This window comes from Mustela nivalis, assembly GCF_964662115.1.
Source record: "Mustela nivalis genome assembly, chromosome: 6".
NCBI lineage: Eukaryota > Metazoa > Chordata > Mammalia > Carnivora > Mustelidae > Mustela > Mustela nivalis.
In genome coordinates, this window is record NC_139025.1 from 125,322,597 (window position 1) to 125,345,338 (window position 22,742).

The 22,742-nt window shown below is 41.4% G+C and overlaps 1 protein-coding gene across 1 annotated transcript in view; it reads left to right on the top strand.

Moving 5' to 3' along the window:
- OTUD7A (OTU deubiquitinase 7A) overlaps positions 1-22,742 on the top strand; it is a 363,957-nt gene that overhangs the window by 292,051 nt on the left and 49,164 nt on the right. Inside the window, exons 7-9 of the mRNA XM_082736328.1 lie at positions 16,861-16,962; positions 20,692-20,819; positions 21,566-21,678. Coding sequence (XP_082592454.1) covers positions 16,861-16,962; positions 20,692-20,819; positions 21,566-21,678 — 343 coding nt within the window. The remainder of the gene's footprint in view (positions 1-16,860; positions 16,963-20,691; positions 20,820-21,565; positions 21,679-22,742) is intronic.

Sequence of the window (22,742 nt, forward strand, 5' to 3'; positions counted from 1 at the left end):
GCCATTTGCAATGACGTGGATGGAACTAGAGGGTATTATGCTGAGCAAAATAAGTCAATCAGAGAAAGACAATTATCATATGATCTCTCTGATATGAGGAATTTGAGAGGCCAGGGCTGGGGGTCGAGGGTTGGGGGTAGGGAGGGAAAAAAATGAAACAAGATGAGACCAGGAAGGGAGACAAACCATAAGAGACCCTTAATCTCAGGAAACAAACTGAGGGTTGCTGGGGAGTAAGGGAGTAGGGATAGGGTGGTTGGATTATGGACATTGGGAAGGGTATGTGCTATGTGAGGGTATGTGAGTTCTATGAAATGTGTAAGCCTAATGATTCACAGACCTGTACCCCTAGGGGGAAAAAAAAAAGATACAGTAATAAAATTTTTTTTTAAGTTAAGGCCAGAATGGGGGGGGGGGGTTCCTGTTATTGTCCCAAGGAAATGCGGTAGACTGGGATCAGAGAAAATTGTCACAAGAGGATAAGTGCATTTAGAAAACAGACTATTTCTCAGCCTTGTCTGACCTGAATTGTGAATTGAAATAATTGTTGTGGCCACATCCTAATTCTGTGGATGAAGAAGAGCATCTGATGATGGGGGTGAGAATTGAGATCTTTCTCATTGGACCCTTAAATAAACCCTGTTTATCATTTAAAAAAAAGGATACTATGCTTTTAATAATAATAGCCATCATGTATTTGCATAGCATCTACTGTGTGCTAAGTACAGTATTAGTATTAATGACCTCCACATTTCCCATCAGCTGTTCATATTATTTCCACTTTACTGGTAAGGAAGGGGAGACTCAGAGAAGCACCTCCACTCACCTGTGGGCACCCAGCCTGTAAAATGGCAGAGCCATCAGGACCCGGCTCTTGGTGCCACCCACCCTGGCCTAACAGGACACCTCCTCAGTTCTTCTTAGAACCTTGCAAACTGTAACCTTTTCCCTCGGGCTATTTTCTGCTGAGTTTTCCATTCCACATAATAATTGCATGATTTCTTTCTTGCTATTTTCAATGACATGAATGGAGCTTGAGTCTATTATGCTATGTGAAATAAGTCAGAGAAAGAGAAATACCATATGATTTCACTCATATGTGGAATTTAAGAAACAAAACAGATGAACAGAGAGGAAGGGGGGAAAAAGTAGAAGGGAAGCAAACCATAAAAGACTCTTAATGAGAGAGAACAAACTGAGGGTTGAGAGAGGGAAGTGGGCACTTGTTGTGTGAAGCTCTGGGTGTTATATGAAATTAACAATACACTACATGTTAATTAACTAGAATTGAAAATTTTTTGAAAAGAAAAAAATAATAATTGCATGATTTCTTGATTTTCTTAAAAGTGCAAATCACCAATACCAGAGAAAATCTCCAAGGGACTGCTCTCTGAGAGGCCAAAGATGAAGTAAGCAGCAAAGTCACTTAGTCATAGAAGGACATATTGATGATGGCATTGAGCAGAAACATCGGACAAGGAGGCAAAATGAAGGAGTCTCCCAAGATTACCACAGTCCCCAATCCTTGCATCAAACACTCCCATTCTGACATGTGGTAACTCATTCTAGAGTCTCATAGTATGTAGGGATCAATGAAGCTCATGTGATATATCTAGTGAGCAGATCTCATACAATCAAAAAATACCTATTGTCACTATTGTATAGTCACTGTTCTCATTTTTATTTGCGTGTGAGGAAAAAGAAAGCACCAAAAGGGATTCCATTTGGTCATCCAGATATTAGAAGTAAAAAGAAAGTAAGGGAGGTGTCAAAGGAATGGTTAGAAAATAGAACTTTTATGATTTAAAAAGTGATAAAATAAAATAGATGGTGGCTAGATCTATAAAACACCCATCTATCAATAACTCTGTGTAGAAATAGGAAAAATGTGATGTTGAAGTACATTTTAGTGACAGTGTGTATTAGTGGTTTTATGACTCAGTCTTATTTTTATAAACATTATAGTCTTATGTTTATTGAAGTTGCCTCTTCAATATTTCAGAAGCACTCTTGCATTTCATGGGGAAAATAATGTGGAATGGAAATATTTGCAAATTGGGATTCTCCAAGGGTCTTTCATCCGGGAAGCACCAGCTCTCAGGAATCTCACCCCTTGGACCTTTTTATTTTGCCTTCAAAATATCTTCTCCACTGCCAGTGGCTGTCTCTCTCTTGTGATAGTCTCCAGAGCTAGGCTCAACACCCATTCTTTTTTTTTTTTTTTAAGATTTATTTATTTACTTACTTGACAGACAGAGATCACAAGTAGACAGAGAGGCAGGCAGAGAGATAGGGGAAGCAGGCTCCACACTGATGCAGGGCTCGATCCCAAAACCCTGAGATCATGACCTGAGCTGAAGACAGAGGTTTAACCCACTGAGCCACCCAGGCACCCCACCCCTTCATTTTTTTGAACTCCTTATTGAAACAGAGCACACATACAGAAAAGTGTGAAAACATTTAAGTTGCAGAACCAGACACATTCTACAAAGGATTCCTGTCAAGAAATTCAGATAAAGAAAATAGATTTCTAACAGCATAGATTTATTTGGCCTCTATGTGAACTGTATATAAGCGGAATCATGAAAAGGTTGAGTTCTGGATTCTTTCACTTACTATTAAGCCTGTGAGATTCATTCATATTATTAAGTGTAATTATAGTTGATTCTATCACTATTTGGTTTTGCAGTGGATGCATATACTACGAATTATTTATCCATTATATTGTTAATGGACTTTTGGTTTCTTAGACCAGGCTGCCATAACGAAATACCAGAAACTAGGTGGCTTTAAAAAACAGAAATCAGGGGCGCCTGCGTGGCTCAGTGGGTTAAGCCTCTGCCTTCAGCTCAGGTCATGCTCTCAGGGTCCTGGGATTGAGCCCCACATTGGGCTCTCTGCTCAGCAGGGGGCAGGCCCCCTCCCCCTCTGCTTGCCTCTCTGCCTAGTTGTGATCTCTCTCTCTCTCTCCCCACCACCATGTCAAATAAATAAATAATTTAAAAAATAAAAAACAAATTTATTTTCTCAAAATTCTAGAGGTCTCAGATCAAGCTGCCAGCCAATTTAGTTTTCAGGAGGGACTCTCTGGCTTGTGAACAGCTACCATCTAGCTGTGTCCTGATGTGATTTTTCCTCAATACATACATGCAGAGACAGAGAGAACAGCTCTCTGGTGTCTCTTATAAATATGTTAATCCTTTCAGAACAGGGCCACAAACATATGACTTCATTTAACCTTCATTACTTTCTCAGAAGCCCTATCTCCAAATACTACTAAGGATTAGGGTTTCAACATATGAATTTGGCGGGAGATGCAAACAGTGGTTGTCTTCAGTATCTAATTATAAACAGTAGTGCTATGAAATTCTTACACTTTTTTTTTTATGTATATATTTCTTCAGATATGTACCTAGGAGTAGTATTGTTGGATCATGGGATTTTACACATGTTTGGCTTTAAAACAGTTTTCAGTGGATATACCAATTTACTCTTCTGTCTGGAGTTCTGGTTGCTCCACATTATTTGTCTTCTCCTTTAGTCATTGATGTTAATGCTCATTAGGTTTGAATGTCTACAGGATCTGTGATGATTCCTCCTTTTTCATTTCAAATGTTGAAACTCAACTTCCTTTTATTTTCATTAATGTTGATAGAAATTTCCAGATTGTACTAATCTATTGAAAGACTCTTTTTGGCCTCTTTTGGCTTTTTTACTGCACATTTATTTCCTGTTTCATCTCTGTTATTTATTTTTTTCTTTCATCTTCTTCCTTTGGGTTATGCTACCCTTTCTTCTGGCTTCATGAGATGGAAGCTTATGCCAATACATTTTCTTTGGCAGTGTGCTATATAATTTAATACATCTCTAAAGCCATAGTGTTTCTCTATGCAGTGTTTTAGCTGGATATTACAATTTTTCATAGGTTGTTCTTTATCATTCAATTTAAAACATTTTCTCATTTCTCTTGCAGTTTTTTTTCTTTGATTCATATATTATTTAGAAGTATATTGCTTAAATAAGGGGTTGTTTTAGTGGGTTTTTTTTTTTCCAACCTTACTTCTTCTATAGTCAAAGAGAATTATTTCAGACATTGTGAATCATTTCAGACATTTAGATTTTGTTGAAACTTGCTTTATGAACCAGCATATGATGAAGTTTAGAAAATAATCTCTATATACTTGAAAAAATTCAAATTCTGCCCTTCTCAGATATAGTGTTTTATATGTGTTAATTTTTTTTTAAAGATTTTATTTATTTATTTGACAGAGAGAAATTACAAGTAGATGGAGAGGCAGGCAGAGAGAGAGGGAAGCAGGCTCCCTGCTGAGCAGAGAGCCCGATGCGGGGCTCGATCCCAGGACCCTGAGATCATGACCTGAGCCGAAGGCAGCGGCTTAACCCACTGAGCCACCCAGGCGCCCCAATATATGTGTTAATTTTTTAAAGATTTTTAATTATTTATTTACTTGAGACAGAGAGAGAGACAAAGTAAGAGAGTAGGAGCAGCAGGGAAGAACAAAGGGAGAGGGATAAGCAGACTCCATGCTAAGCATTGAGCTTGGGGACCCTGAGATCATGACCTGAGCTGAAACCAAGAATTAGATGCTTAACCAACTGAGCAGCCCAGGAACCCCTTATATGTGTTAATTATATCAATTTTGTTTATTTTTGTTGTTCAGATTTTCTCTATCTTTAACTGAGCTTTTGTCCATTTGTTCTACCAGCTACTAAAAGAGGTGTCTTAAAGATTCCCCTGTGATCATGGGTTTCTCTATGTCTCCTTCAATTTTATCAACTTTTGTTTTATATACATTGAAACTGTTATTAGGTACATACAGATTTAGACTTGTTATTCCATGCTAGTATGATAGGGTTTTATTTGTTTTAATGTGCAGATCAGATAGCAAAGAATTCTCTACTTTGGTTGGTCTGAAAATGCTATTATTTCCCATTCGTTATCTGAGGGATATTTCTAGGCTTCGCCGATCATGTAAGGTCTCTATCACATATTTATTCTCTCCCGCCTCATCTACCCACACATACTCTTCCCTCCTTCCCTCTCTCCCTCTGTCTCTCTCACACACACACACACACACACACACACACACATGATTTTAAATACATAAAAGTCATTCTTCGTTTTTAGGCCATGCAAAAATAAACCGCTAGCCAGACTTGACCTACAGGCCAAAATTTACTGACTCCTGCTCTGTGTTACTGTCTACTACTTTGGGTTTATTTACTGTTTCTTTCCTAACTTCTTGAAATGAATGCTTAAGTCATTAATTCTTAATCTTTCTTCTTTTTTCTCTTATAAGCATTTACAGTTATTAATTTTTTTCAGATTACTATTTTAGCCACATTCCATGAGTTTTGAAATGTAGCAATTATTGTTACAGTACGGTTCAAAAACATTCTGATTTTGATTTTGATTTATTCTTTGACCCATAGCTTACTGGAGGTGTTTTTTTAGTTCTAAATATATGGGGAGTACATTAAATATTTCTAGTTACTTTTGTATTACTGATTTCTACCTTAATTTCTTTGTAGTCAGAAACCATGATCTATATGACTTGAAATTTGTTGAAACTTTGTTGAGACTTTTTGCTTTATGGACCACAATATGATCTTTTTGTCTTTTTAATGTTCCATGTCTGCTTGAAAATAACATAGTCTTGTATTGTGGGCTGCACTGTTTTATATACATACATTTGGTCACTTGTTATGTTTTTCAAGTCTATATATTTACTTTTTACTGGATCTCTTAATTACTGAGAGATGCATGAGAATTTCCCATTGTGATTATGCATTTATTCATATCTCTTCTTATTGTTATGGATTTTTAAATCAAGTAAAGTTTGTGTTATTAGATATAGCAACTAAAGTTATGCCTTCTTCATGAACAGAGGTGCTAAACATTATAAGGGAGTTTTTTTATTATTTTTAATTTTTAAAAAATATTTTATAAACATATAATGTGTTTTTATCCCCAGCGGTACAGGTCTGTGAATCACCAGGTTTACGCACTTCACAGCACTCACCATAGCACATACCCTCCCCAATGTCCATAACCCTAGCCCCCTCTCCCAAACCCCTTCCCCCAGCAACCCTCAGTTTGTTTTGTGAGACTAAGAGTCACTTATGGTTTGTCTCCCTTCAAATCCCATCTTGTTTCATTCATTCTTCTCCTACCCCTTTAACCCCCCATGTTGCATCTGAAGGGAGCTTATTTAAATCTACTAATGTTTTCTTACCTTTTAGTTTGTTTTATGTGTTACCCTAACTTTCTTTAGGTTAAAATTGACCTGATGCACTATTTGCTGTACTTTTACTTTTAGTACTTTTTTATTCCCATGTTTTAGATATATCTTTTATAAATAGCATGTAGTCGATTCTTAAAATCACTTTAACAACTTTTGTCTTTAACCTGTGCATTTATTTTTAATGTAACCACTCTTTGTCCCTGTTCTATGTGGGTTTTTTCCTCTCCTTATAAGCCCTCTTTTTGTTGCATGGAATATTTTTTAATCACTTCATTCTTTTCCTTTTTTTAATTATTGAGAGGTTACCCTAATTCATATAACATACATATGAATCACACCTCACATTCATCAGCATCTTTTTTTTTTTGAAATCTTAAAAACCATTTGCAATAATATTCAAAAAAACAAATGCCAGGTATAAATCTAACCACAGATGAATAGGATCTAAATCTAGAAAACTAGATAGTACCAAAGATTCATCAGCATCTTAACCTATACCCAGAAAAAAAAGGGATCTTAGACTAGTTTAATGTTATTCATAGCCCCCTTTCCCTGACTTATGTTACTGTCATTTATTTTAATTCTATACTTTTAATCTCATCAGACATTATTTTATACAGTGTTAATTTAGACTTACCCATATATTTATGATCTTTGTTTCTCTTCATTTCTTCTTGTGTATTAGCTCTTCTTTCTGTTTGAAGTTCATCCTTTAGAATTTCCTTGGGTGACTGTCTGCTGGTTTTACTTTCTCCACTTTTATGAGTCTTAAAATGTTTTTGTTTTGCCCCCATTTTTGAACAACATTTTTGCTGCACAGAAGTTGCCAGTTATTTTCATGCAGCACATTGAAGGTGTTATTGCATTGGCTTGTTTTCCATTGTTTCTTTTGAAACATCAGCTGTCAGTCTGCTACTCTTTTGAAGATAACTTATATTCTACTCTAAGATATTTTTGCTGTTTTATATTCTGCAGTTTCACTAGGTTGTGTCAAGGAATGAACTGATTTCATTTTTCTTGCTTGGGAAGTCTTAAACTTATTAAATCTGTGAATTTATTTCTGTATATTTCTTCTGAAAAATTCCTCAGTCAGGATCTCTTCAGTATTGCCTCTGATTTCAGTTTGACAGTGTCAGAGCTTTTCAATCTATTCATGTATCCTAGCCTATCTTTCACATTCTTTCTTTTCTCCCCTCTTAGTTGCATTCTAGATAATTTATTCTGATTTCTCTTCCCATATATATTTTTTCCTCAACATTGTCTAATTTGATATAAAACTGGTTGTGGTTTTTTATTTCTCTTATCACCTTTCATTTTTAAGTCCTATTTTTGTTTTCCAAATCTGTCTCTTATTCTTTGGAAATGTTTGTCTCATTCTTTTATGTCTTTTCAACATCTTAAGCATATTTGTAATCTCTAGCTGACCGTTTTTAGCTGCAAGGCCATAGGTACCTATGATTTTGTGTCAATAAGCCTTACTCATGATGGGTGATTTCTGGTTGGACTTGTAATTTGGGGATGTGAGCAGAATATTATCTGGGAATCTTGTGGTCTGAGTTGAGGGTGTTCTCAACTATTTTGAGTATGATATATTTGTTTGTTTCTTCGTTTATGCCAGACTCCCAAAGGAAATTACCATCCTATAACCAACCTTTATGTTAATCTCTTTGCTTAGGCATTACAAGTCACAAATCAGTTTTAGCTCAAATCTGAGCTAAATCAATAATTACAACATGGCTGGAAGAAGTTGGTTTTATTTTGTTTTGTTTTGTTTTTTATTTCTCTGCTAAGCCCAGTCTAGAAGAGACACATTTCCCTCCCAGCTTCATTTGCCAGGGATAACATTATTTCTAATCCTTGCACTTAGGAGGTAGTTTCTGAGGGTCCTAACTTCATGTGGGGTGAGGGTTCCCTGGTTCCAATTCCCCACATCACAAGATTCTCAAAGCCTTTTTTCAGATTCTTTTGAAGTGATAAAACAGGCAAAATGTCTCCACCTACAGGAGACACAGGGTTAGTGCATATTTCTAATTTCCTTACAAATTTATTTTTGGTCACTGGGGATTTACCACACTTTATTTCAGAGTTATATATATACATTTCAAAGGAATGTTGAGAAGGAGGATTACTTTCCCTGATTCCTTTTTCTCTTTAAATCTGTCTCTCCCCCTTGTCTCAGAGAGAGGGGCTGCTTTTCCAGTGACTGAGGACAAAGCCTTCAGCTCCCACTGTCCTTGCCATTCTACACACATGCAGATAAGATCTTATTTCTAATTGGATTTTCTAAGTATGGCAAAGAAATTTGGAATAATTAAATAGAGAATAACAAACAAAAATAAAAATAATCAGGAAGTTGTAGGGATATAAGAAAGAGTTCAGTGTTCCTGAAGAATCATTTTATTCCATCTTTTGGACTTGATACCTGTAAGGCCAGCTTGGTTCCTCCTCTTTTCTTATATTCCTAATGTGATTCCTTTTTCTTTAGACTTACTCAATTTTTTTTTTCATTAAAAAGCCTCTTTCTCCTAATACTACAAGCTAAAGAGTGAATGTTTGTAGATACCGACTTGATTCAAAGGTATAATTTGCATTTCTGAGGACTTCTAAGTGAGGCTTCTCAAACCATCTGTACTGAAAGACCACTTTTTAAAATACTCAGTTCACTCTGAACCAATACTCCTGATGTGGTTTGAGGTGGGGTTCAGAAGCCAATGTCCAAGAAAGAATTCTTGAGATGTTTTTGGTGCAAAAAAGGGTGTTTTTATTATAGGAGGGAGACAGTATGGGTGGGCAGAACGAGCCACCCTGGGGTTGTGAGAAGTAACTGATTATATAAGATTTTGGATCCTCTAGAGGGGAGGGTGATGTTAGGACTCCAGGAAATTTGAGTCTATAGGAGATTCTGGAGATTGTTTTTTTCTTGTAAATCATAAAGACAGTTGCAAACTGCTGACACTCAGATCCGGGAGGACTGTGATCTCTGTCGGTTGACCGTTTGTTTTTCCCTTTCCTTTGTTCTTGGGCAGTCTGGAGTGCCTGAGGAATGTCACAGATCTCCCACCTGGGCTGGGGGAGGGGGTGGGGGGCTTCGCCTTCAGCCTGCCTTTTGCTGCTCGCTTCTATAAATTCAATAAAAGTATTGCAGAAAAGCCCATTACTGTATAAGTTCCTCTCTTCCTGTACTCACCTCATTGTGCCCCATTTGACCTCACTGAGCAGCACTGGGCAGTCTGAGTGGAAAGAGCCCTCTCCTTAGACCTCTCCTCCAGGAGTGCAAAAGCAGCTATGCTTACCCCCAAAAGGGCCTCAGTATGCAAAGGTACTTTTCAATCCAAAGGGTGTGGTTCATTTTTTCACTTATTAGTTTATGCATAAATACCTTCCTTGCTTTAACCCAGGGTTTTGGACCTGTTTTGACAAAAACACATATACGGTACTTTCTTTATGCCAAGCCCTGTTTTAAGTGTTTCCCAAATAGAGAATTACATATTGCTCATAAAAATTCTACTAGATCAATACTATTATTATCCACAATTTTCAAGAGGGGACTGAGACATTAGAGTGGCAAAGTAACTTGTCCAAGGTCCTACTGCTAAGAAGTAGTGGAACTAAGATTTGAGCTCAGAAAATCTAGTTCCAAGGTCCCTCTGCTTAAACACTCTGCTGGCTACCTCTCTGAGCCTCAACTGTCTCCTTCTCTGGCCTCAGATCTGCAAAAGTAGGTTTTCCAAAGCCTGCTTTATGGGTGAATAATTCATTTTGTCCCCATTGTCAATGTGAAACAATCGGTCATTATTGCACATAGCTCTAAACCGAAAAGGATGAGTAGGTCTTCTGTTTCTAACGATTGATTAGCATGTCTGCCCTGAAAAGGATGGTGATTTATTAATGCTGTCTGCATGGATGCAAAAGGGAATCGACCTGAGACACATCAGAGAAATCGCCTGTAAGCTTCTGGGCTCGGTGCCTCTGAAAATTTTGAAAATTGTAACCAAACTGTAAAAATTCCAACTCGTCTATTGAGGAATAATCTGGTGGAACTAGTAACTGCACCACTTAGATTCCCCCAAAGTGTGTTTAACTGAATTCAACTCAATTTTTTTAAAAACTAAATCAAGACAAATGAGTTAATTTACATAGATACTGTCTTTGGCACCAGAATAGAGCATCCCCATTTACAAAGGTAAAACTGAAACAAATCCACAGGGCATTCGTTTTATTTTGAAAATTTTTAAACCTACAGGAAAATATTTCTTGCAACAAGAGTCAGCAGTTTTCAGAGTTAGGTCGCATTTACTTTATCTCTTATTTTATATAAACATAACCTTTTTCTGAACCATTTGAACGTGTATTGCAAGTGTGTATCTGAAAATTATCCTATGAAACCAAAACATTGCCACTTCTAACAAAAATAACATTTACTTAATATGCTAACTAATATAGGGTCCATATTCACGTTTTCCCAATTAGCCCGCAATTTTTTTCATCTCAGAACCCAAAGTTTCTGCATTTCGTTTGGTTATATCGCATTTTTTCATTCCCCCTATCTTTTCTTTCGCTTTTCAAGGGTCCCAGCCTATTATCTCATATCCAATTCTTAAATGACCCAATGGGATTCATTCACCACTACCTCTCCCTAGGGGCCATATGACTCTGGCTTATTCCCCCAGTTCCTGGAAGAGTGGCTGGAACAAGGGGAGGTCCGAGCAGTGAACTGTCTGGTCTGGGTGCTCTGTGGGGAAAGAAAGGGGACGAGCCTGTTCTGCCGGAACACTGGCACTGCCTATGAGTGATGCTGGGTCGGGGAAGATGGAAGCACGGTGGGGGGGGGGGGGGACGAAGCGAGAGGGAGGAAGGAATATGAAAAAGAAGGAAACAAAATGGTTTTGATGTGGAAACCAGGAGCAGAGGAAGAAGCCTCATGCAGGACACACATTTTTCAACCTTGAATGTACCTGTTTTTATGCTCTATAACACAGAGGTCACCAAATTCCTGTTGTGGTGCTACTAGTGAGGGAAGAATGAGAATGAACACTGGGGAAACGACCTTAACTCGATCTTTAGATTTTTCCTCTTAAAACATCAAAAGGAACAAGCTGAAGCAGATATGACAGGGTTTGCAGGGGTCTGGTTCTGTGTGGTGGGTGTACTGCCCTCAGCCCTTTTCAAAATTTTCACAGTAAAAGTAGAATGAGAGAAACAAGTGAGAGCAGAAAAGGGAGAATGAACAACCCTTGTTTCTCTAAGGCAGCCCAGTAGAAAGACTGGGTCTATGACTTCAGCTCCACTACTTTGGGAAGACTATATTTTTTGAAATCATACCAGCTCACAGAAGTTAAAACCAGCTTGCCAACAAACTCAACCAAATCCAACTTAATTAGAACAGCTTTGCTCAGGATGGGATTTTGGCCTCCGTTGCCCTCCCTGAGCAATGGCGCCTTTAAGATTCAGTGCACCATGGCTTGTTCCTTGACTCTCTGAGCCTGTTTCCTTGACTGTAAATCGGGACTGTGCACCCCCCTCCCCTGCACAGGACTGAGGGATTCTTGGTCAGCCCTGCAGCGAGCAGGAGACACTAACCCAGCCAGCAGGACCATTGACTGTGAAGTCGATGTGAAGAACAGGAAGTCTGGGGACAGGGACGCTTATGGCAGGATTGAAAGCTCCCTGTGTCTTCAAGGACCAGGTACACACAGCAGATCAGTGCTGCCTCCCTTCAGGGTGCCATATGGCTAGAGATGCATCTGGGGACACGTCCCCACATATCATCTAAGGAAACAAGGGAGAGACCCTGTCTATGTCCCTTCTGAAGGATGAACAACACTTTCCCAGTAGCTGCCCCGTGGGCCAAGGGGCTGTATGTGATCACACCAACACTGGTCCCTGGCAAAAAGCATGGAATGCAGGGAAGGAATCTTGTCACAGCAGGGTTCTGGGAGCAAGGATGGGAGGGGAAAGCTATTAGATGGGCAAACCACAGGGTCTGTGTATTAATGCAGATCACCTCCTCATTAGCATATTCCCACGATCCTTCCCCTGTTTCTCCATTAATATGGTACCCCCTGGCTCTTGGGAGGGGCCACTACCAGCTTGAAACACTTCAGAGAATGAATGGGGCCATCCCACTTTAACATTAAATGAGCTGGGCTTTCAGGGGTTAAAGCCCATTATGCTGTGTAACCAAAAATTGTAATTTTTCTTCTACTTTGTGGCAACCCAGTTTTAATATCTCCCAGACTGGATGTTTTTTAAAAGGTCTTGGAAAAAGTCAGGTGAGACGGGTTGCTATTTCACAACCTAGGAAAAAAAAAAAAGAAGATACCCAGTGATGGCATGTTATTTCCAGTTACGTCTCTGACCAGTGATCCAGTGGCACAATCAATTAAGGCCCTTAATTGCCTTTCTCATTTAGCTTTAAAAAGGTGACTCAAAAGTGGTCAGAATACCCCAATTTGTTAGCATAAGCATTAACATCATCAATAATAGAGGCTTGTCCATTTAATTTTGCAGTGTTAATTTCAATACATGTTTTCATTTAGAATTAAGGGTACAATTATTTTGTATTAATAAGATCACTTATCATTAAAATGCAGTTACTAAATCTTCGCCAAAAGCACTGTAGAGCAGATCAGTATCCCATTCAAACACATTACTGTCACAGTTTATTATTTTAAGTTTTGCTATTGAGGTAATCCCTTAGGCAGTAATTCTCTAAATCTGAACTAAATGTACCTTTGAGGGCCTTAACTTCCCGCATTATTGTAGTTCTTGTCCTTCATATTTCGTTACTGATTACTGAAAGCAGTAACACCCTTTGTTAAAATTAATTCTTAATAACAACAGGTGGTTTGTTGGAATGTAAATAATGCAACACCCCTCTGACTATTCGAATCCTATTAGTATAATTCTCTCTCTTAAAAAATTATTTTTCAATTAAATGTTTTCACAACTTCTTGGAAATATCAATTATAAACATTCTTATTTGACTGAAATTCCACAAAGAGTTAAAGGCCCCAAGAGGTGGCTATTCTACTCTATTCCCCCAAAGTAAAAAATCTATGCCACAGAGACCATGCAGTGGCATGATATATTCAAAGCGTTGAAAGGAAAATACCTACAACCAAGAATACTCTACCCAGCAAGATTATCATTCAGATAAACTTTGTATTTTATGAGGCTTTGGAAAAACTCTATTTTGTGTCAAGGACTGTGAGATATCCAGAATTTTACTCTGCTTCAAAGCTAATAAACTTGTCTTCTGTGGCTTCCTGGATGCTGGCAGAAAACTTGGGACTTCTGGGTCACAAGAGAAGGATGCTGCCACATTTGAAACATGTCCAGCATTTGGGAGATCTCACAGGAGCATTTTCCTTCTTGTAGAAGCCTACAGGGTGATCCTGATACATGATCAATGTACCACCTTCCTGATATGTTCTGAGGTCTGGGATGTTCCTTCCCCACATGCTGGAGTTCTCGCTTCCCCTTATCCCTTACAAAATTGTCAAAGGCTATCACAGTGCCTGTAACTTCCCCTTTGTTTGCAAGCACTTCCTAATCACAACTTGACCTCTCATCCACAAAGGACAGCTGTAAGAGGGACAAAAGCATTTTTATAAAACTGAATCATAATTAAGTCTGAATCCCCTAGGTTCCCTTTTGTTTAAACTGTCACCCACAGGGTGTGCCAAACAGGCCAGCCTGGGGATGCCATTACAGACAAGAAAGAAGCAACATGGCCAGAAATGGCCAGGGAGGAATTGAATTTTCAAAAAAGTTCTATGTAACCTCGGTCCTGTTCATCTTGCTTATTCCCTGGGAAGCAATTGAGAGGGCATGGTCCCTTTTGGGGACAGCCATATTCAATGAGCAAGTTTTCTGAAGGTACTGTTATGGACTGAATATTAACGTCTCCCCAAATCCATATGTGGGAACTCTGATCCCTAGGGTGATGGTAATTGGTGGTAGGGCCTTTGAAAAGTAATTAAATTTAGATAAAGTCGTGAGAATGGGGCCCCCATGATGGAATTACTGTCCTTATAAGAGGAGGAAGAGAGCAGAGCTCACTGCCCACCATTTGAGGACACAACAAGAAGGAAGCCACCTGCAAACCTCGAAGAGGGTTCCTACCAGGAACCAAATCAGCCAGCATGTGAATCTAGGACTTCCAGGCTCCACAATTATGGGAAATAAATGTCTGATGTTTAAGTTACCCAGTTTGTGGTATTTTGTTATAGCAGTCCAAGCTGACTACTTTTCTTGGTTATCTCATTGATTTCTAGCTTATTTTTAGTATGGCCAGAACACATAGTGTGAATGATTTCAAATCCTTGAAATTTGTTGACACATTTTAATGGCCCATTGTATGGTCAATTTTGGAAAATATTTCATGTGACTTGGAAAGAATATGTACTTATTTTGCAGTGGGTGAGGTTTACCTATAGGTCAAGTTCACATAATTCAAGTTATTGAATTATGTTCATCTAATCTCTACCGAAGTTTTTGTTTGTTGATTCTATTATTTATCAAGAGAGTTTAGTTGAAAATCTCTGGTTTTGATTTGGTGTTTGTCTACTTCTCTTTGGAGTCTATCAATACTTGCTTTGTATGCTTTTTAGGCTAAGTCTTAAGTATACATACCGTAAGTATCGGTACATTTTCCATTTGACTTTACTGTGCTATCATTATGAATATTCCTCTTTATCTTGTTCACCTTCATCTGACATCATTAGAACTTTACCAACTTTATTTTTGCTGAGTTTTTGAGTGGTATATCTTTCTCTACCTAGTTACTGTTAAATTTCTGTGTCATTATATTTATGATGTCTGCTGTCAGCAGCATATACTGGTTTATTTTTAAGCAAGGCTAACAATCCGTCTTTTAATTAGTATTTAGTTCATTTACATTTAATATAAATACTGGTATATTTTGGATTAAATCTGTTCTCCTGCTGCTTGTTTTTTGTGTGTTATTGTGTCTTTTTTTCCTCTTTTATTCATTTGAATTATTTAAGAATGTTTATTACTCTGGTTTCTTCTCTACTAGCTTGTCAGTTGTACATTCTTTAATTATCCCTTTAGTGGTTACTGTACAGTTTCTAAAATGTACCTTCCAGCTATTAGAATTTACCATAAGTTAGCACTTGTACCACTGCCTGGTCAATGTAAGGATGTTGGGATTTATGTCATTTAGTATATATCCCCGTGTCTTGTGTTATTGCTGTCCTGTGTTTTAATTCTAGGTATACTTGAATCCTCAAAAAGTCATATTTATTATTGCTTTAAGCAGCCAATAGTTATTTATATTTGCCAACATACTTGCCCTTGCCAGCCCCTTTATTCCTTCTGTGTGCCCTAAAGTATCCTTTACTGAATCCTTTTAGGATTCTTTACTGCAGGTCTGACGGATTCACCACCCTTTCTGTTCATGGGAGGTCTGGAATTCTACATTGGTAGTAACTACCAGATAAGGGTGAAAGCAGGGTTCTCCAGTCTGCCTCTGTTGACACCTGTGGAGGAATGGGCTTCTTGGTACTGCTAGGAAGGAGCGTGGGACCTTATTATTACCAGATGGGTGAGAAAGGCCAGGCTCCCCATCTGTTCTCAGTTGGTAGGGGCTGAAGTCCGTGTTACCACCCAGCAAAAAGTGCTGGCTATGTGCTCAGCATTTTCTGACACCATCTGGCATTGGGGGAGCAGGTGGTGAGTGACTCATTACTGCCTGGTAATGGTTGGAAGTTTTGGCTCCCTACTTGGCCTCTGCCAGCCAGGATGCTAACAGGCTACAATTTCTTCTGTGTCATTTTGCTAAAATAGAGCACTATTGTCTATCTTCCTAAGCTGCCGCTTTCCTGATATCTTGTCTAGAGAGAGCATGATTCCTTTGTCTACCCTCATTGGCATCTGCAGGTTGCCAACTTCTACAGTACCTGGTCTAGGATTTGGGGACAAAAAAGAAATTTCAGGGAACCTACCACCATGTTGTTTCTCAGATCCCAGGTTTCCTGGTCCATCTGCCTATTCTCACCACTTTTCAGTCTTCTTGTGTTATTTTATACATTATGTCCAGTATATTTAGTTGTACTTAGTAGAAAAAATGGGGGTAAGTATGTCTACTCCATCTTCCTGGAAGCAGAAGTCTCAAGATGTGTTAATGAGATTTAATAGGAATATACCTAAGTAGCTATAATGATTTTGATGTGTTAAATTAAACATAAACTATACTTTTGGAGGTATGTATGCTTCAAAAAAGGATGGTGCAAAAGAAAAAAACTACTTTCGGAAGAGGAAACTGTTCAAGGAGACTGCACAAAGAGAAAATTTACTTTTTGTATAAGATGTCCCCAGATTCAAGGAGAAAAGGCTTCATCCTTGGGTTTCTCAATCCTCTTGCTAATTAATGGGAGGGTTTGCTCATTTCTTATCTTAGAAGGGGAAAAATATCTGTATTTTATTTAAAAGTAGCCATAATGATCTACCTTCCCACTGAAGTTCTCTAGAACCTCTCAAAAATCATCTGCTGATGTTTATGCTTACTTAGCAAACACTTACAATGGTCTCTTCTGGAAATCTCTTCTAAAGTGAGTTTCTGTTCCAGGTCGCCTGAACTGGTGGTCCACTGTGTGCACGAGCTGTAAACGGCTTCTTCCTTTGGCCACTACAGGGGATGGGAACTGCCTTTTACACGCCGCCTCTCTGGGTAAGCTCCACTACAGAGACCGAGGGCAGCCGTGCTGCAGGCCTGTTCTGCTCATTGTTAAAGGACAGGCATCTGCTAAGTAGAGCCATGAACATTGCTCATCTGGAAGATTCCCCAGGGGTGGTAGCCAACAATCTAGCCCTTCTTGCCAAGCAGCTGACAGGCTTGGTGGGGACACAGAGCACACATGAGAAAAGACCTGATAGGGGGTCTAAGGGGCCTAATCATGAGCCGCAGGAATGAGAATTAGAGATTGTGATGTAGAGGACTTCCTGGAGGAGGTGGGATTTTATTGAGAGATCTGAAGGACTTGAAAGATTTTTAGAGAGGACATTCCAGGTAGGGAGACTTCATGGAAAAGCTTCCAAACATCTTGTTAAGGATGTTTGGAAGCAGGGCTGAGCTTAGTTGGCCTTGAGCAGGAAGTTTGGGGAGCAGCACTTTAGGTTGGATGGTTTGGGGCCACTGCATCGATAGCAGTCCATGCACTTGGACTGACAGAAAGGCATGGTTTGGGTAAATCATAGGGGAATCACTTGGGTACTGACAAAAAGATGTAGGTTGGATTGAATTTTAGGAGGAAGAATGCTGGATTCCACACTGTGAGCATAGTGAGATCATAATTTCACTGGAAGGATAGGCAAAAGATAGTAAGCCAAAACATTAAAAGTGGCCATTGCTGGGTGGTGGGATTGTTGATTTTTATTGTTGGTACAGGGGAATCTGACAAAAAGACATAGGTTGGGTAAATCTCTTGGGTAAATCACAGGTGAATCAGCATAGTCAGAATATACAACCAAGAAGTCAGCAACCTTCTGAGAAGATGTGAGCTTTTGCAGAAAGCCATACCAGCAGGTGTACAATCATTGGTAGCACTATTTGAATAACTGAGGGGGTCATGGTAGACTTCCCAGAAGCTTAATTACTCCTTCTAGGTCCATCCTTCTATACACAGAGGCAAACCGGTTTTGACAGGTCGGATTGGACCCCCAGCTGTCCTCGTGAGTCCTACAGTAAAGGGTCTCTCTCCACCAATGAGACCCTAAAATGAGAATATTCTTAGTTGAGTTTGACCGAGGATATTCTTGTTGGTCAAACTTACCTCCCCAGGTAAACATGGTCGATGCTCTTACCCAGAGCAAGGACCCAACCCCAAACCTCTCTTCAACCCTGTAGTGAGGCCTCTTCAACAAGAGGAGGATAGAGGTGAGACTAACCCCCACAGAGGGAAATGCACGGGGTTTGGGAAGGGACCTGAGAGCCTCGGCGGAGAACGGAGCCCCAGAGCAAGGGCAGCATTCCACATTCCACAGGTTTGGCTGCGGGTGGGGGGAACACAAGGGCTCCCACCTACCCGCTTCCTTTCCATTTCACAAGGAACATGTTTCTGTTTGTTGATATTGTAAAAGTATTTCACATTCATCATGGTAAGAAAATAAAAATCAACAACCCCACCACCCGGCAATGATCACTTTTAATGTGTTGGCATATTATCTTTTGTCAGTTCTTCCAGTGAAATTATGATCTCATTATGGTCACTGTGTGGAATCCAGCATTTTCCCCTTAAAGTTCTATTGTGAATTTTTCATGCTATTATGCTTCAAAAATAGGTTTTTGGTATTTGTGTCATATTTTATCATAACGTATCAACTATTCCCCTATTGTGGAATGTTTTCATCTTGTGTGTAAAATCTGGAAAGGACATAAGAACATCAGAGAAGAAGTCTCTCATCTGTGCCACACAACAACTTCTGTACAAAGGGAAATGCCTCTGTCCCTCAGGAACTGCATTGTTCACTGCTCCAGGTGGGCAAAGCCACAGATAGGGTCTCGTGCCACCGTGATCTGGTCTGAGGGCAGGCATTTTCCCAGTGAGCACAGTGGGGCTCCAGTCTGCCTAAGAAGAGAAAGTGTCCTGTGGACCAGCCTTGCTCCAGCAAGGCCCTAGCAGAGTCTGGAGCTCATCACCAATTGGTTCTTTTCTCCTGGTACTTTGTTTTCCTTTCATGGGATTTAGCTGTTTGACCTGACTGATCAAAGGAGCCATGCAACACTGACCAGCAATGCTTATTGAACCTGCTGACCAGGTCTGACATTGACCTAGGGTTGTGGGACACACACAGAAATGACAGAAATCATTTCTGAGCCACGCTTGTAAGCAAACATTTATGGGGCAGGAGACCCTCCCTGCAAAAGAGATCCAAACAAGGAGCCATGGGAATGGAGGCTGGACTTGCCGTGCCTGGGAGAGTCCCGAGAGGCCCCTGCAGGTGGGGCTGAGGGATGAGTAGGATCAGCTCGGCCTGTTTATAAAAGAAGCAGGAATGGCTACTTCTCTTCTCTATGTTGTAAAAAAGGGACAAAAGCCTCAGTTGATGGAAAACCCATAGCAGCCTCTGGTTGTTGCACGTCTTTGCACAAAAGGATGCATGGCCAGATCGAGTCTTTAAAGATTAGGTCAGTGCAGGCCACTCCTCTTTTAAAAGCTCTCCTGGGTCACTTAAAAGTCCATCTTTCCGCTCTCCACCTTGTCCCCTTGATCCCACCTGCAGACACCTTTCCCATTTGCTGTTTCCTAAGTATGACTCATAGACGCCCCCTTGGGGCTGGCCCCCACCTTCCCCTCTGCCTGGGATGGCAACTCAGCTCCCTCCTTCACCACTAGACCCTGATGTCCCCTTTCTTGCCTGACCAGTACCAACCAGCACCTTGTCCTGCTTCATCTCTCCATATGGTGCTCTACCCCTGACAGCTTACGCCAGTTGCTAATTCAATGGCTGCTTCCCATTCACTCAGTGTGCACTCTCAGATTGTAGGAACTTAGTCTGTCCTGATGGCCGCTGTGGGTATTCCTAAAACCAAGAATGGTGCCTCATCCCTATTATGAAATAAGTTTGGAATTAATTAAGTGGAACTAATGCCACTTAATTAAATGGATGGATGGACGGATAGATGGATGGATGGATGGATGGATGGATGGATGGATGGATGGATTTCGCCGCTCTTTACCCATAGCCAGAGCTGCACTTCTCATTACTGTTTCCTCCATTTGTTGGGTCTCTTGACCACATCTGAGCTGCCCCAAGAATGTACTCAGAGATGGCTGGCTTTTCTTATAACCCGTCAACCCCCAACACAGACTGGGTAGGGAGTAAGGGGAAAAAGACCTTCTCCCCTGAATGCAGGTACTTTCTCTTGGGTCCAGATGTTTGCAGTGGTGCTCACTGATGCTCTGCTTCTCAGGAGGTCGAGATGGCTTAGGGCTGAGACATCCGATGTGGCAGACCTTAGATGAAGCCAGGGTCTGATTGCCATCCTGGCTTGAGGCCCTATTTGAGGACATGTCCCCAGCTTATCCACAAAGACCATCTTTCACTCAAAAACAAAAACCTGGACGGTGAACATTAGGACCCTCAACGCAAACCTTACCAGTAGCTTACCAAGGATCCCAGAGAGAGGCAGCAGGGGATCTCATCCACTGTTGGTTCTCTGAGAAAGGGACATGCTCCTTCATTCACCGACTTGCTTCAGTGGGAAATGGGGAAAGAGAGCAGAGGGGAACTGCTAGCTCACCGTGAGGAATGAAGAGCTGACAGATGACTCGTGTTTGTGTGTTCAGATGCAGGAGGCCAGGCCTGGTAAGTCGTGGCAGTCTGAGTGGCCTCCTGGCTTGTCCCCCTCCTCACGACCTGTCTCTCTCCTCTGCTCCTTATGGGCATCCCGCTGCAGGAATGTGGGGGTTTCACGACCGGGACCTGGTTTTGCGGAAAGCTCTCTACACCATGATGAGGACAGGGGCTGAAAGAGAAGCCCTAAAGCGCAGGTGGAGGTGGCAGCAGACGCAGCAGAACAAGGAGGTTGGTACCCGCTGGTGTGTCCAGAGCCCGAGACCCACACCAAGCGCAGGATGGGTGGAGTCCGGAGCTGGGCCCCAAGGCCAAGTCCGTCTTGTGAGGTCAGACAGCAATGGCTTCCTGGGACTAGGAAAGCTTCCCTTGTTTAAAACAACTGAGGAGGCACCCATTACAGAAACTGTCCCTGCATAAACATGAAAACCAACCACCCTCACTGTCAGAAGGTGTCCTGACTTGATGATAAATTACAAATCACTTAAGTCTGATCAGTCCTGGCAGCTTGAAGGCCGGGGTAGCCACAAGGTGGTGGTTCCCCACAGCCTACAGCCTCCGCTCCTGTACATGCTCCCAATCCAAAGAGAATCCCAACCGTCCTGACAATGGGGGACATTAGCACTTTGCTGTCCTAGAAGGATCTGCCTGCATTCTGAGTGAAGTTGGCCTGTCATCCCTTTAAACTTTTCAGTGCTCAGCCCCAAATTTGGTGTGTGCACATTAATGTTTGGTCATTTACCCCTTGGGCTGGTCCACCCTTGCTGGGTGGACATCCCCCCCACCCCAGCATTGAAATTAGAGATTGGGGGTTCTGAAGAAATATCAAACGGGGACACTCAGCAGCCACTAGCAGATGTCCCCGGCCTGGGTGCTGGTGGGACTTGGACTGAGCCAGTGGGTCGGGGGTCCGGCAGGGCGGCCAGGCTCACCTCCTGCCCGCCCACCACCTCCTGAGCCGGCTTCCATTGTGCCAGTCAGGGCTGGTGTACACCGAGGAGGAATGGGAGCGGGAGTGGACGGAGCTGCTGAAATTGGCGTCCAGCGAGCCACGCACGCACTTCAGCAAGAACGGTGGCACAGGCGGGGGGTAAGTGCGGCCCCTCACTCTCCCCGGTGGTCACCTTAAGCTTCTGGCCGGCCAGTGTGGGAAACGGTTCGAGGGAACGTGGCCACCCCAAGCTGGAGGAGATACAGCGATTTCTGCCTTTGGACCTTAGGTTCTCCTCAAGGACACAGGGCAGAGTTGTGGGGCATGTACGGACCCCGGCAGATAATTGGGGGAAGTATACATAACGTTCACATACATTTTGCAGGTAGAGGTGCAGAGGTCACACATGGTGTCCCTTCCCCATTGCAGGCAGCAGTGGGAAGGGGACTCACTGGAGAGCCAGCCTCTGCAGGGGGAATGCAGCCTGGTGCTTCCCACACACTGCTGTTGAACTCACGAGGCTCAGAAACCTCAAGCTACCGGGTTTGGACTCTTTCCAACTAAGTATTTATTTAATTTCTGGCTTCAAGAAGTCACGCTCAGAGCAGAAGGTAATTAAGTGAGTCCGGCATCTCCCAGGTGAGCGGACGGATGCCATCCACATTCCTGGCAAAAAAGGCTTTGCCTTTGTACACATTCAGGGAGTAGCTTGTTCCTGCAGACACAACTGAAATGTCCCAGCCTGAGAATAGAGTGTGACCAAGCAAATCAGCCACCAAACATGCAGCCCCAGCGTTTCAAAGGCACATGTGTGCTTTGGTTCATACTTACGGAAGCTGAGAATCAAGTTGTTTAACACCTAGAAAAAGTCTCAGGCAGACACAAGAAAGCCTGGGCATTGACAGTAAGAAGATTCAAGAAAGGATCAGACTCCAGTAGACAGCCCAGGCTAGCAGTGTGTCCTGGCCCCACATCTCCACACCCAGGCCCTCAGCCGCCAGCAGCAGGGTGTGGGGCTTCCCAGGCCTGGCACTATACCGAGGACCCTCAAAGATGAGCTCTCTTGTCTGGAAACCCATCCACACAATTCCCACAGGGTAATTTTGTCACTTTGTTTCCATAAGGTCATGTGTCCGTGCTAAAGTCTGTCTTATTTAGGACTTTTGGGGACACGTAGTCTAAAGGCTCAGTCCATTCCTGAAAACTCCTCTCTCATATGCTGA